The following is a 14,691-nucleotide window of genomic DNA, read 5'->3' on the forward strand; positions in this document are numbered from 1 at the left end:
CTGTTGTCCTGGATCTTGTTTGTTGTCTGGACTGCAGACAGACCAGTTCAACACTAGCACTCTTTTACTACGCAGCTGTGTTATTGTCATAGATGCAGTATTGTCCCATTAAAATATGCAAGGCTTTCCCTGAAAAAGACAGTGTCTTGATGGGGGCATTTGCTGTTGTAAAACCTGCATATATGTTTATTGATGATCCCTTTACAGATGTGCAAGCTGCCCATTCCATAGACACTAATGCACCGCCACATCATCAGAAATGCAGCAGGTTTTTGGACTAAGTGCCGATAATATCCCCTCTCTTCTTTGGACGCAGGATGCAGTGTCCATGGAAGTTCAGGGTTCCAGTGTATGTGTGAAAGCAGCATGAGTGAGGGTGGCATGATTAAAGTCCCCAAAGATAATAAAAAAGGCGTCAGGGTGTCTGGTCTGCAGACTGGTGACTGATGTCACATGCAGCAGTGTTTTTCACAGATGGAGGAATGTAAACAGCAGTAATTATGTTATGTTAAAACTTTTTTGGCAAATTATAGTCCCATAGCCAGCATTTCAATTTTAGGGCTACAGACATGCTATGCCACAGTTACATGACCAAGATGGCATCACCTGTTGTTAATGAAAACGGCAAGCCACCCTCCTTTCCTCTGACCACTCTCCTTTCACATCATGTCTATATTAACACTGGAATTGGGAATACTGTCATGCAGCTATGTCTCTGTGAAACACATCAGACCACACTCCACAACAGTGTTCTTGCTCACTTGCTGTCAGTTTTTTCATCTTGATGATGAGGAGGGAAGATGTGGCTTAAATCCTCCCACCTTCTCTCTGCGCATCGTTTTCTTCCTCCTCTTCATTCCCGCGCTGTGCTCTCCCACATCTCATCAGGGATGATTAAAGTTCTGGCTTAACTTAAATCCTTTATGCCAGCCATCATCAGGTATAATCAGCTGATCTCAGCTGTAAACAAATGGGCAGGCTTCCTGTTGATGGAGCTGCTGCTGCACAGTGGTCTTTTGAATAAATGATAATATAATTCCAAGATAAAATCTCTCTCAAAAAACATGATTTGAGAGGGCCTAAACAAATTTGAAAATGCAGTGATGACATTTGCTAAAAAATTGTTATGATCACAAAAATGTCCCACAAACAAGGCATTGAGGGTTTTTGTCTTAGGCTGTGACATACCAAGCCAACAGTCAGCTGTTGGCCAATGTTGGCCTGTCAGTGAATCACTGTCAGCCTAGTTTTTGCAGCGTGTTTCACTCCATTGGTAGTAGTTGGAGCCCATCAGCTGCTTTTCAGCCAATTCAGCATGCTGGATAGATGGTAAACTTGTTGGTAAAAGAAAGGTTGACTGTTCAGCCTAGTGAATCTCTGGCAATGAAAAATTAAAATGACTCCCAATACTGCTTTGTGTACTAATTTTGTATCTGCAGTCCTAGGTCTTCTTTTGCTTTCCCCTTTTGAATAGCAAATGCATACTACCAGGAACTGGTTAGTGTAATGGTAACATCACTGCCTCCCACGTGGGAGACTGGAGTTCAAATCCCAGCCGTTGCCTACCTCCAGTAGGGGTCCTTAGGCAAGACCTCCTCATGCTGCCCTGTACTGACTTGTAAGTTGTTTAGGATAAAAGCATCTGCTAAATGTACTACTGCTATAGAGGGGTTATTACCTAGTGTCACTTTTTGGCCCCAATCTCATTCACCACTAGTTCTCACTAGATCTCACAACCCCTAAAATTTTGTTGGTTGGTTAGAGTCCAAGAAGGCGACCAGAAGCCAATATCCAAGATCAGAGTAAGAGGGGAAAAGCAAGGCAAGGGTCAGAAACAACAGTCCACAATCTAAAAAGCAGAGTCAGATCAGGGTCAGAGCCAGAGATATAAGCAGATTTACAAATCCAGGGGATGGGGATGAGTCTGAGTCTGAGTCTGAGTCTGAGTCTGAGTCTGAGTCTGAGTCTGAGTCTGAGTCTGAGTCTGAGTCTGAGTCTGGTAGCAATCTGGCAGTCAACTGAGGGCTGAAGGGAGCTTATAAAGCAGAGGGTGAACACAGGTGGACCTGATCAGTAATTAGCACATTAAAACCAAACAAGCTAGACCAGGACCAAGCAGGCATCGTGACAATACTGTGAATGTATGTTATGAGCTAAAACAAGATGTATTCAACTTTCAAAAATGAAAACTTTTTCTCCAAGGCTCACACAGTCAATCTGACAGAGGATATAATTTTTCTACAGTGATTCTCCTCCCTATTCTGAGTGTTTGCTTGTGGTCAAACAGAACCCTGGGATCTCTGTCTGCAGCTTTGACTAAGCAGGCTACAGTTCGGGCGCTCTTGTGATTTGGGATTGCACTTATATAAAGTGAGGAGTAGTTGTGCATTAAACATTTGTTTCTGATGAACAATTTAAATATAAAAAAGGTGATCTATCATATTGCCACAGCACAGACAAGCTGAGAGCTGACTTGAATCTGAGAGCCTAGCTCATCTGCACAGCAGAAATAGGAGGAATAGTTGATTTATTCACTCAGCATCTGCTATGTTTTTCTGAAAATGTGTAATCAATGAACATGTTCAATAGCTGTGAGGTAAGTGGTGCACTGTGGAAACTGATCTAAGTTAGACTCAAGCCAATTCTTAGCCTAAGGCCTAAGGCTAGTGGTACAAGCATGAAATATGCAGACCTTTCAACAAGTACAGACTGAATGCTGTCTCAGAATAATCATCTTAGTTAATGTCAGATACCCATCCTTCTAACAGGTAATCTATCAACTCACATTTTCGCTTGAAGTTATACTAGCATGCTTCCTCACTTGACCTACTGTATGTTAAGCCAACACAAACCTATAATTATGTTAAATGAAGTGCACATGCAGCACATCTACAGATCACACATAAACTGAAATGGAATTGGAAACTGGCTGCACCACAGGAACCGCAATTGGAGCAGCTTATCATCAATGCACCTTAGTAAGATGAGCAGATATTTTGAAAGATGCAGGTTTGTAAGGTTTCTAAATGATAAATAAAATTATTTTACATAAATGTTACTCTCCCCTCCATCTGACAGTGTCATGCATGCTTATGCTGCATACAGTAACTTTCCTGGTTAAATCATCAGTTCAGAAGAACAACAACTGATATTGTTAAGATCATAAGAGGATACTAGTCATATCACTGATTCCCCAAACTACAGCCCTAAAAGGGCGAAGTTACCCTTTAACTACAGTGCATTGTTGTCTGAACTTTATCACACACAGGACTCACTGTGTGAGACTTTTTGTTTCCTTAATGCATTATTGCATTAAATGCATATATTTATTTATTTTCACAGTTTTTACTTTGCAGTGTTTCCAGCCTTTTGTAAAAAGTTATGGAGCTGTGTTTTTATTCACATAAGATGTTAAAACACAAGCTGTGTAAGATAGTGACACTTTATAATTAGCAGTTAAGTATTATTGAATATCAAATATTGACTATTGAAGAAACAGCAAATTCACAATGGCAGGGTGGCTAAAGGAAGACAGGACAGGAAGAAGAAGAGGAGATGGAGAATCAGACAGTAAGGACAGAGAAATGATGAGAGAGCAGAGGACAATTTGTCAGCTGCTCGCTGGGGGTCATTCATCATGAGTCTTGATTAGGAGACACATATTTGACTAAATTAGTCAAGCTGCTTTATGACTTCACAGCAGTCAGAGAGAAGGCAAGAGCACATGAATAATGATTCGCTCACTGATATACACCCTGTCCTTTAATAGAGAAGACACTGTAGGCCGTATGTCTTCTTGTTTCTTCACCTTTAGTCATGTGTGATTAAAAAGAAAAATACACCCAGTGACAGAAGCCGCAGATAGTGAGTGACCTGCTATATGTTATAGTATTAGTCATGATTATATTCATCATATCATTGTCAATGATAATGCTCATATTGATTCATCATGGAGTGCATCTTATTATGCTATAAGATATTATGATATTATATAGAGATAAACCACATGCTGATGGTTTTAATGCTGTGCTTGGCATAGATCAGCAAGGGAAAATTTGTATGCTGGCCATGATCAACAGGCAGCAGAACCCAAAGATCACATGCAGACCCTTGACGACTACAACATTCAAGCTACCAGGAGGTGTTAATGTTGTGGTTGATCAGTGCCATACTACACATTAATACTACATACTACATTAAAAAGCCACCCTAAATGGACTGCAGTCTGATTAACACCGGTAGCTGGTCTCATAGTAAACACCACCAAATTGCACACCTGAATACTGAATATTATAAGTGTCCGTTTGAATTTCATTATGCTTACATCAATATTAAAAGCAGAGGTGTAATATATATATATATGAAAAATAATGCTGATCATAGACAGCTAGTTTTTCCAAATCTGTTTCAAAATCACAATAGGCTAAATCAGCACAGAAAAAGCTCTGATCAAGTGTCCACTTAACAATTTGAGTTAGGCATGTGTGTCCCTTAAATGTGCAGTTAATTTCAATGCTCATTGTCTCATCCCCTAAAAGTAAAAGGTGTGTATGTGTGTGTTCAGGTGGGAGGTCACACCATGCTCCCTATCCGCTGGATGCCACCAGAGAGCATCATGTATAGGAAGTTCACCACGGAGAGTGACGTGTGGAGCTTTGGAGTCATTCTTTGGGAAATCTTTACTTACGGCAAACAGCCATGGTTCCAACTCGCCAATAATGAGGTACAGCATCACTTCTCTTCTATTACATTAAGTGAAGGTTCCAGTCTGGGGTGTTATACATGTCCTACTTTTTCTTCTAAAATGTGTTTTGAGGCAAATAACTACACAAAATAAAATAAACCATAGTTAAGTTAAGGATTTAGGAAAAGGATTTAAATATCCTGGTGGTTGGTGACACAACGATAATTTCTTGATGACTGTAGCTCTTTAATTTGTATTGTCCCATGAAGAGGAAACTGCATAACTTGGCTTTTAGAGATCTTCTCTTAGAGACATGTGAGATAGATAAAAATTGATCAATAATTATAGTCCAGGATCTGCTGTGACATTTAACTACTTGCACATTATCGTTGCACAGCATCTGGTCTCACAATAAAACATCACCAAAATTCCCACTTATTCTCTCCTAATACCCTGCCTCGCCTCTGACACTACGTCTTGTGGCACCCTAAAGAAGGCCCCTAGTCACATGGTATGTTGCTTTAGAGTGGTCTAGCCAGAGGCCTGACTTAAACCCTTTTTTCTGGAGACTTTAAAGAGAGACCATTTTTTTCATTTAAAAAAATTGGATAGATTTCTGGAGTGTAGAAAAAAAAGAAATGTATACAATTGTAGTGTCAAGCTGCTACATAACAAAAGTGAGAAAGGTGAATGTCTGAAAAACTTCCTGAAAGCCCTGTAAATATAATCCAAATGTGAAACTCTTAAAACTGGATAATATTAACCTATTTAGAAAATAGGATTCATATAGGAAATATTCACAAATCCACCTTGAGCAGCACAAAAAAAATTATCATATCAGAAAATGTAACTTGATCTTCATCTAGGTGAAAAATATTAACAAATATAATGTGCCTAAAATAATAACAAATAACAAAGATCTGATCTTTTATGTCTTTATTAAGAACAACATTAAAACCTCATAGTGCTAGTGGAAGATGTATGTGAAATAGAATAAAGACCTCCAAAAAGCAAATTGGAATCAGGTGTTAGCATACCTGGAAGAAAATATTTTTGAGAGTGTGGACTAGAGCTACTTAGACTGAAATAAAAATGTTTGAGTTTGCTCCACACAAGAAGAATACACTTATGTGAGCCATGCCTCACCAAAAGGAGTTTTCGGAGGATCTCTAATCAAGAAATAGCTTTTTGCAAGCACAACATACATATAACACAACTGATGTTGTGAATATACAGTATCACTAGTTTGAAAAGCAGTTTGCATTAACTGTGAATGCCTTGCTTATAAGTCCCCGTGTGAGTTAACGTAGGAAGAATCTGATTTCAGTCAGTGTGCACTTTTTTTTCCAAGTCTGAGGATAGAGAAGGAAGCAAGCTCAGCCTGTAAGTAATAGTTGAGTCAATGGGTATTGATCAAAATGCCTTAATCCCTCCCATTACATTATGGTCTGTTTCTGCTCTGGGGAAATAAAAAAGGACTTTGGGTTTTTCATTTGAAGCAAAAGTGAATTTAGGATCAATCTGACAAATTAAAAAATGAAAAAGCACACTGCTGTTTTCATGTGGTATACTCATCTCCTGGAAAATCTCTGCATTTGGATATCACAGTGAGTATGTGTCGAGAAGAGGAAAATTATAAAAAATGCACAGAAAACCAAAGAGCCTGGCCATCTATCAAGATATTCCAGAAATCTTGATATTGTGTTGTGGCGAGAATCCCCTTAATAATAATAATATTGGTCTACTTCTTTGTTTAAGTAAAAATAAAATCACACAGATTTCATGAGGGAAATCTGCAAAAGATGAAGAGCTTTTACCTGCATTTACTTTAGTGATTTCAGCAAAATAGGCTCTGTCTAGATATTCAGTCCTCAGTTGTTAACAACGACAAGACACTGGCACAAAGCAGAACTAATGGTCATATTAGCACAGTTTTTGAAAAGGCAAAATAGATTGGGCTTCATTTTTCATTACAGATGCACTGACCCAACTTATATCTATGATACTGAATAACGGAATAAGTGGAACTGCAGCAGAGAACATTTGGTTGTTGGTGAAAACACAATATACTGAATGTTATTTTTCCTCACCTTTTATGTATGTACATTGCTACAGTCTTTCTGCAAAAGTTTTAAAATGCTCTGCTGGAATTAAAAAAAAGAATTGCTAAATGATAAATGCTTGCAGATCAGACCACATAAATACTAGTAATTAATGGGTAAAAGTCAGTCTTTCTTTAAACTGTTTTGACACCATTAGTACAAAAGCAGAAGCAGCATTTGACACACTGGTCACAGATAATTAATAGCATGGATGACTCATGTCTCTTTAATACTGTAATATTTAGTTTTGAGCAAGAACATAAAATAAAATATGCCGGATTAAAATCGGGAAAATTATGGGCACTGTTTGCGGCAGTCTTGATGGTACAGTTGACCAGATGTTGATTGTTGAAATACACTTTGGCCTTGGTCTTACATTTTTTGGGAAGTGTCATTTTATTTGCAACATGTCAGTGTGTTAAAACATTCTGCCTCATTTCCCATCATCAGTGTGTTTTGTGCATGTTCCAGAAAAGCACTTTTATCACATGTATTTCTTAGATGGTATCCATGACCTCTTGTTCTGTATGTGGCCATTATGTGCTGCTTCCAATAAAACTGGATACATTTCTGGAGATACAGTATCACTGGTTTGAAAAGCAGTTTGCATGAACTGTCAATGCGGTGGTTATAAGTCCCTGTGTTAAAGTAGGAAGAAAAAGCAGGATAGAGGATGTTTTAACACACTGACATGTTGCTCTGAAACACAGACAATCTGTATTACATCTCCCATGTGATTCTTGCAAATAAAATAAATGTCTATATTGGGGCAATGTGCCTTTGTCTTGTTTAGTGTAATGGGCATACTTTAATGACTTTTGTTTAACTATGTCTGTCTTTCTTCCAGGTCATAGAGTGTATTACTCAGGGCCGGGTCCTGGAGCGCCCCAGGCTCTGTCCCAAAGAAGTATACGATATTATGTTGGGCTGCTGGCAGAGAGAGCCACAACAACGCCTCAACATTAAGGACATTCAGAAGATGCTGTTTACTCTGATGAAAGCTACACCGGTCTATCTGGACATCCTGGGATAAACATGGATATGAGTGGATATAACCTAGGTTTGGCAGGATTACCACTGGATTAGAAACAAGTGTACTGGATAGAGTCTGGCTTTGACTGACTAGATAGTCTGCAACGGAACCATGTTAATCAGGATTAGATATTAACTGTACCGTGTAACTACCTGGCTGATGTATATGGGCTGGAATGTACAAACTGAAATGAAGTGATGCGTGATTAGCTAGCTTGGAATGAAGTGGATTATGTGCACTGCATCACATCATAATCAAAGGAAATTACTTTGATTTTAACTACAAGATTAGGTCTGAGCTTTGGTGGTTCAGGCTTGCTTCTTTTCCAATGAACCTATGATTAAAAAAGACTGTACTATGTATGGATTGTGTCAGACTGGACTGAACTGGATTCCCCTGATTGTACTGGCCTGGTATGGATTGGTATTTTTACCACTATTATTTAGGTACCACTATTTATAGCCTATGCATACTCATTTCACCCTTCATACTAGGACAGTGTAGCTTTGGTTGTGGTTTTGATGAGGTCTTTTGTAGCCCGGTAGGGCATGGTTCAGTTTGGCTACAGTGTATTTCAAATGACCTATAATAGATTATACTGATTTCATTATTATCATTATCATCGTCACCTTTCCTACCTACCTTAGACACGTATGTCTGTTTGCCTCTAATGTTACATGTTGGCCTGTCTGCTTGCCAGTAATAGCCTTTGAATAGCCAGAATGGATTCAGAGCCCCTAAAGATGGCCTTGGACGTGTGTTTATGGTTGAGAAAATCTTTTAAAAAATGATCATGAAGAACCTGTCCATACTATCAAAGAACTAAGTATATATTGTAATTGAGTTGATTAGGGATTCTAAAAGTGGGACACAACTGTCTGCTTCTGAAGAAATTTGTTTTTTCCAAAATGATCATACTGTACCCTGCAATGGGTGGTTCATAGTAAAACCATGAAGTTGGGAACTGAACTGCCACATCAATTTATTGTGGAATACACTTCCTGAAACATGTTTATATTTAAATTTAGTCATTTGGCAGATGGTTCTATCCTTGGCAATTTACAAGTGAAATACCAATACCCATGAACAACCTTGGACTCAGTGTCTTGCTCAAGGACTCTTAAACATGTGTACTTTGAAAAGCAACATATATATTAAATATTAAACCTAAGGGCGGTGGACAAAACAATTCCTCCTGAACCACAAACAAATTCTGGATAGTTGTAAGAGAGACCACCAAGGAGACTACTCAGTTCTGGTTTAAGCAGATTGACTATTCACATGGTCTTCTGTATGACCAGACTTCAATTTTCTGCAATACTGTTCAATAAAACATCAAGCATACAGGTCAACAAGAAAAGATGGCATTCATAAAACATGTCATGTATAGCAGCCACTGTGTTCTTTAAAATATGCAGCTGAAGACCCTATAGATACAGTACATATTTCAGTCCCAGTCTCATTTTAGCCCATTCAGCTTTTAACTTCTGCAAGAACCTAACCAGACTTTCCAATCCTGAGCCAGAAGCATGGCCTGAGTGACTGTCACCATAGAGTTGGACCCAAGTGCCTACTACTTCTTTCTAAACACTGGGAACTCAAAATAAATAGTCTTTCAAAATAAGAGCACTTTTACATTTTGTTTACCTGCTTAAAGAGTACACTAGCTGTAAACTTTCCTCATTTTTCTTACAGACAAACCAAGACAGTATGTATTGCAAAAAAAAAAAAAAAAAAAGCTCAAAAATAAAATAATACAGAAAAAAAATTCAAAAAACATAAAAAAAAACTTTTTGTACCATTTGCATTTTGACAAGAACATCACACTACCCAAGATGAAGTTACATTTTCTGTTTTAGTTTTTTTAAACACATATTCTATATATTTTTATTTATTTTTTTCTTTAAATCAAAGAGTGGATTTCTGCCATGCTCCAAAGCCATTGGAATATTCTGCCACTGGGTAGGAAAAAAACGGATCACCATTTCAAGACAAACTATTTGCTGGGAGAAAGCCTTCGAGGTGTAGGATTACTTTATTTACCTGGATCGACTCTGACATCAGATCCTGGATATGATTGAGCCACAATAGATTTATGGCACTAGGAGGTCTGAACTGAAAGGAGCGTGATGGAGCTACCGGTCAATGAACAAATTCCTGTTACGTTAAAAAAAAATGTATATACTGTAAATCTCTACGTCTTGAGATATGTTAACTTATTTCCTTACCATTTGATTCTTTTCAGCATCTTGATGTGTTGTTATATGGTTAGGTGGAAGCCTATAGACAGTTTGATAATCTTTCATTATAATCTAATGTTATAATTTACTTTATCTAGTCATAGGACTTAGGTTTTAAACATTTTAATAGTCCTCAGTTAAATAATTACAATTCACTATAGTTTAAGTTGATCATTAAATGGTTATGTGTAAATCAGGACAGTCAGGAGTGTAAAGAAAAGATGTAGAGTTACTGGGCCATTAGTTTATTAACTAGTGTACCATTCTAGAGTCAAATATATATAAATGACTGAGATCATGGTTTATGGAGAATGCCATACCATATCACCAAGAATGAAAAATCAGTGTGTGGAGCCATTAGCCAGACAACTTTGATAGGTTTGATATTCTGTCAAAAGACAATTGGTCAGTGAACAAAGGCTAGGTTTAGCAGTAGGTTATTCAGCCCACAGCTTGAAGCAATCAGTAAGAATTGTATATATCTCTTTTTCAAGCAACAATCAAATGACACACCCTTTGTTTAGTGTTTGTCCAAAATGATAGCCATAACTGTACAGGTGTCATCTGACCAAGAGGTAAAGACAGACCCACAGTTTTTTGTCCCTCAGGGTGAAATGACTGAGAAAGGTTTAGTGTGATCTGGTAACTGTGAGATTCTTACATGTAACCCACTGTCATAATATTCAGCGTACTGATGTTTGACTGCTGTCATGTATCTGGTGTTGTTGTCTAAGTTTCTCAACTAGTTTCTCAAAAGCATCTTTGTGCTAACATAATTCCACTCCAAAGTTTTAACTGGCATTAAAGTTGTAATGGATAAAGATACAGATTTACCCATTTCGTCTGCCTAACTGTTGTCAGGATCAAGTAGGGTCAAATTTATTATCACAGAGGTGCTTGTGTGAAACCTAACCCAGAGTGCAACTTTTTCCAGCCTCTTGTTTTCTATACCTATTTAAGAACTACTGTATGATACCATTACTACTGTAACTATAGGTTATAGTTTTTTGATTTAACTGTAATCACATTGAACAATTACATTACACAAGTTGATGAAAATTAAGTTTTAGCAGACACAGTATTTTGTTTAAGGTACAGCAGCTCCTGAATCGTATGTGCAACTCACATTTCTTGTGTTTCACAGTACAGAAAAAAGTCTGTATGAGAATGGAAAAGACAAGAACATAAAAACACACATCTGGTTGATATTTTGTGGCATATACAGTACATTGCATCTTTCGCTAAGAGTGAATGTTTTTTATGTCCTTCAGGAGGTTACGTTACCTTTGAGGTGCAAGAGGTGCTCAGGAGGAGCAACATTAGTAGAACGCATCCTGCATGTTCATAGGTTTATAAACTCTTTCCATGGACATAAAAGAAAAGAAAAGGTATGTGGTACATGAATAGTAAGAGCCTTTTATAATGATGGTGCTAATGTGACACCAGTCTTAATTGTCCATAAAATGTGTTGCCCTCATTACTGACTACAATTTGACCACACCAATGCTTTTTTAAGTTTACATTTATTTGCACTCAACTGTAATGACCACGCAGCCTTTAGAGAAATATTTGTTTAACTCAAACAGTTTATGCCCCTGCTTGTCCACAAATTATCTGTTATAACACAGAAAAAACACCATCATACACACTATATATAGAACTTCAACACCAAGCCAACACACCATTCACACCTGTCCATTTACATGTGTCTCCAAGGTGTCCAGAAAAACCACTTGTGCTCTGACTATCTTACTAACATCCAGACCATTAACATACCTGATGGTTGGCTACACCATTTTATACCATTATACTTGTGGTTCTCCTGATTTGATCACTTTTTATTTGCATATTTTAACACTTCCTGCAAATGCTACTTAACACTTAATGTCTCAAGTAAAACTAACATTTAAATGTTAATGGTTTCACAAGAATTGACCAACAAGCTCAACAAACCAAATTTAGCCAGAATGCTTATCTAACACACCTTACATAGAATTTGAGTGCCACTAGCACAGTTGTGCATAGTTTAATTTGCTAAGACATGCAGCATAATTTCTTCTCACATGTTAAATATCTTGTTTTTAAGTACAACAATTTACCAATATCCACCTGAACACTCAGACAACACAGTGCCCGTTTGAAATTCTGATGTCTTGGATTTTTGCAATCCTAGAAATCTAAGTCACTCATCCATGCATTATCCTAACCGCTTGTCCTCTTAAGGGTTTTTTTAGTGCTAAAGCCTATCTCAGCTGTCATTAGGCAAGAGACAAGGTACACCCAGGGCAGGTTGCCAGTCACAGGGCTAACATACAGAAACAGACAAACATTAACACTCACATTCACACATATGGCCAATTTAAAGTCACCTATTAACCTAACCTAACATGCAGATTTTTGGATGATGGGAGTACAGACACAGGGAGAACCTCCACACACAAAGTCAGCTTGCCAATCTGTGGGTTCAACCCTGCATGCTAACACTACTCACTGCTATTCACTACACCATTCATTCAGTCATTCAACAAGCATAAGTCTTCTTCTTTTATGTCTAAATGTGTTCAATTAGCTGAAAATTAAGACATTCATTTGGAAAGTAATCAAATCTCTTCTCGTTATGCTCCGTTTACTGTATTATAAATGGAATTACAATGCAACAACCTATATTGACAAACTGAAACATGTTATTAGAAATATTAGCACATTTATTAAATTTCACTCTGAAATATTTTAGTCCCTTAATTTAGTACTTTGTAGATGCCATTTGGAAAGTGTTAACTGATATCTTAAAGGACAGACATGTTCTGAAGCCACTCCAGTAGTTGTCCTGATTTTTTGCTTCAGACTGTCACACTGAAAGTTGGAACTGTTGCTTCAGTCTTAGGCTTAATTAATTCTGGAGACTCTATTTTTTTCCCCAAGGTATTTGGCTGCATTTCTCCGCTCCCCGAATCTCCCCCAAGTCTTTCTGTCACTGCCACTGGAAAGCACCTAGTGCTGCCAGTTACCATGCATCTGTGTAGGTATGGTAGTAGCCAGGTGGTGGATATCCCCTGGTGTTTACCAGACATAGTGCTTAAAGTTTTACACAGAAAATCTAAATTAGCTACTTAGTAAATTTGCCAACGTTCTAAAATGTATGTTTTCCCTTTGTCATTACTGTGTGCAGAAATAAAAGCCAAAGTGACATTTTGCACCTTTTCAAAATAAATGCAAAATGTATTAATGTGTCCAAAGCAACTGTATATTTACAGAACATTATCCAGTGGTTACAATACATTGGATTTTTTTATCTCTCAAATGCCAAGTGTTACATGTTAGTGTCACTCCTTTAGTGTAATTTTTTGTAGTATTTTTTCTTCCACACTCTAAGTCTCTCACATGTTTTTTTGAATGCTATTCATTCTATTTGGCTTGCTTGTGTACTTTGCTCCTGTATTGTCATGCATCATGTTTCCCATTCTAAATATTTAAGATGAACATGTTGAAGCCATCACTACTACTGATAATAAGTCAGCATCTTTCTCTCCTAATCTCTCTGTCTCTCTGTGTAACATGTTGTGTATCTGTCTCCATACTATCATATATTAGAATAATTTGACAACTTACAGCATATATTGTCTTTTTAAAAAGCTGAAGCGCGGTGAAATTTAAGTCGGTCCCATGTATAATTCCAACTCATTAAAAAGTTACTTCATCTTTGAATAGTTATGTCCTCTTTCTTCTTCTGTCTTTGTCTTGCCTTCAAAGTTATTTAGAGAATGTTTTCATTACTGAATACAGATTACCCCTTGAATTTTTAATTCTGTCTATCAATTATTGACTACACTGATATGAGTGCCATGAATACTTTAAATATGCATAGATTTTTTTCACTTTTACACTGGTATCTAACAAGAGCTTATTTCCAGCAATTAGCAGGTCATCACAAGTTCTATTTTACAGTAGTTTTTTGTGTGGCTACAGCACTAATTTGCTATGCATAAAAAAGCATGATAATTTTTTTTCACACATAAATTATATTATAAAGATATTTTTATGTCTATATCACAGAGATATCTAATCCAAGTTGGGGATGAAACATATTTCAATAGCTTGTCAATAGATTTTCATTAAATTCTGTACTTTCCACTGTAACTAAGGAAATATGTTTGGGAACACAAAGACATTATTATATTTTTATATTGAAATGTAAAAAAAAATGCTTGCCAAAACACTGCAAACTTTTCCCTCATTCTTCTGTAACAATTTCAGCAAGCAAGTGAGCCATCTAAAAAAACTAAAAAACTACCTTTTATTAGGCAACTACAATGAGCTTTGCAGGTGTTTTTTTTTTCCTGAAATTGTGGTGTTTCACAATTCAAGATTCAAGATTCAAGATTCAAAAAACTTTATTGATCCCAGAGGGAAATTGTTTTGCCTCATTACCATTGTTCTCAAAACAGACAGAAAGAAAAGGAACCACAACCAGGAAAGATCCAACACCAACATAAATACACAAACATAAATACACAATAACATCAATACCGAAAAACTCAATATATATACAGAATATGTAAATAGATAAATGAAATTGGGTCAATATATGCACAGCAAGGTTATGACAGTATCACTTCCCCCACACCTTACAGA

The 14,691-nt window shown here is 37.1% G+C and overlaps 1 protein-coding gene across 2 annotated transcripts in view; it reads left to right on the plus strand.

The window, feature by feature from the left end:
* The window catches only part of LOC113165337 (NT-3 growth factor receptor-like), a 138,046-nt gene extending 128,567 nt beyond the window's left edge, over nt 1-9,479 (plus strand). For both annotated transcript variants that reach the window (XM_026364750.1, XM_026364749.1), the window contains 2 exons: nt 4,565-4,723; nt 7,634-9,479. In XM_026364750.1, the coding sequence (XP_026220535.1) occupies nt 4,565-4,723; nt 7,634-7,819 (345 nt within the window). In that variant the 3' untranslated portion in view covers nt 7,820-9,479. The remainder of the gene's footprint in view (nt 1-4,564; nt 4,724-7,633) is intronic.
* The last annotated feature ends 5,212 nt before the right edge of the window (nt 9,480-14,691 follow it).

This window comes from Anabas testudineus, chromosome 6, assembly GCF_900324465.2.
Source record: "Anabas testudineus chromosome 6, fAnaTes1.2, whole genome shotgun sequence".
Taxonomy (NCBI): domain Eukaryota; kingdom Metazoa; phylum Chordata; class Actinopteri; order Anabantiformes; family Anabantidae; genus Anabas; species Anabas testudineus.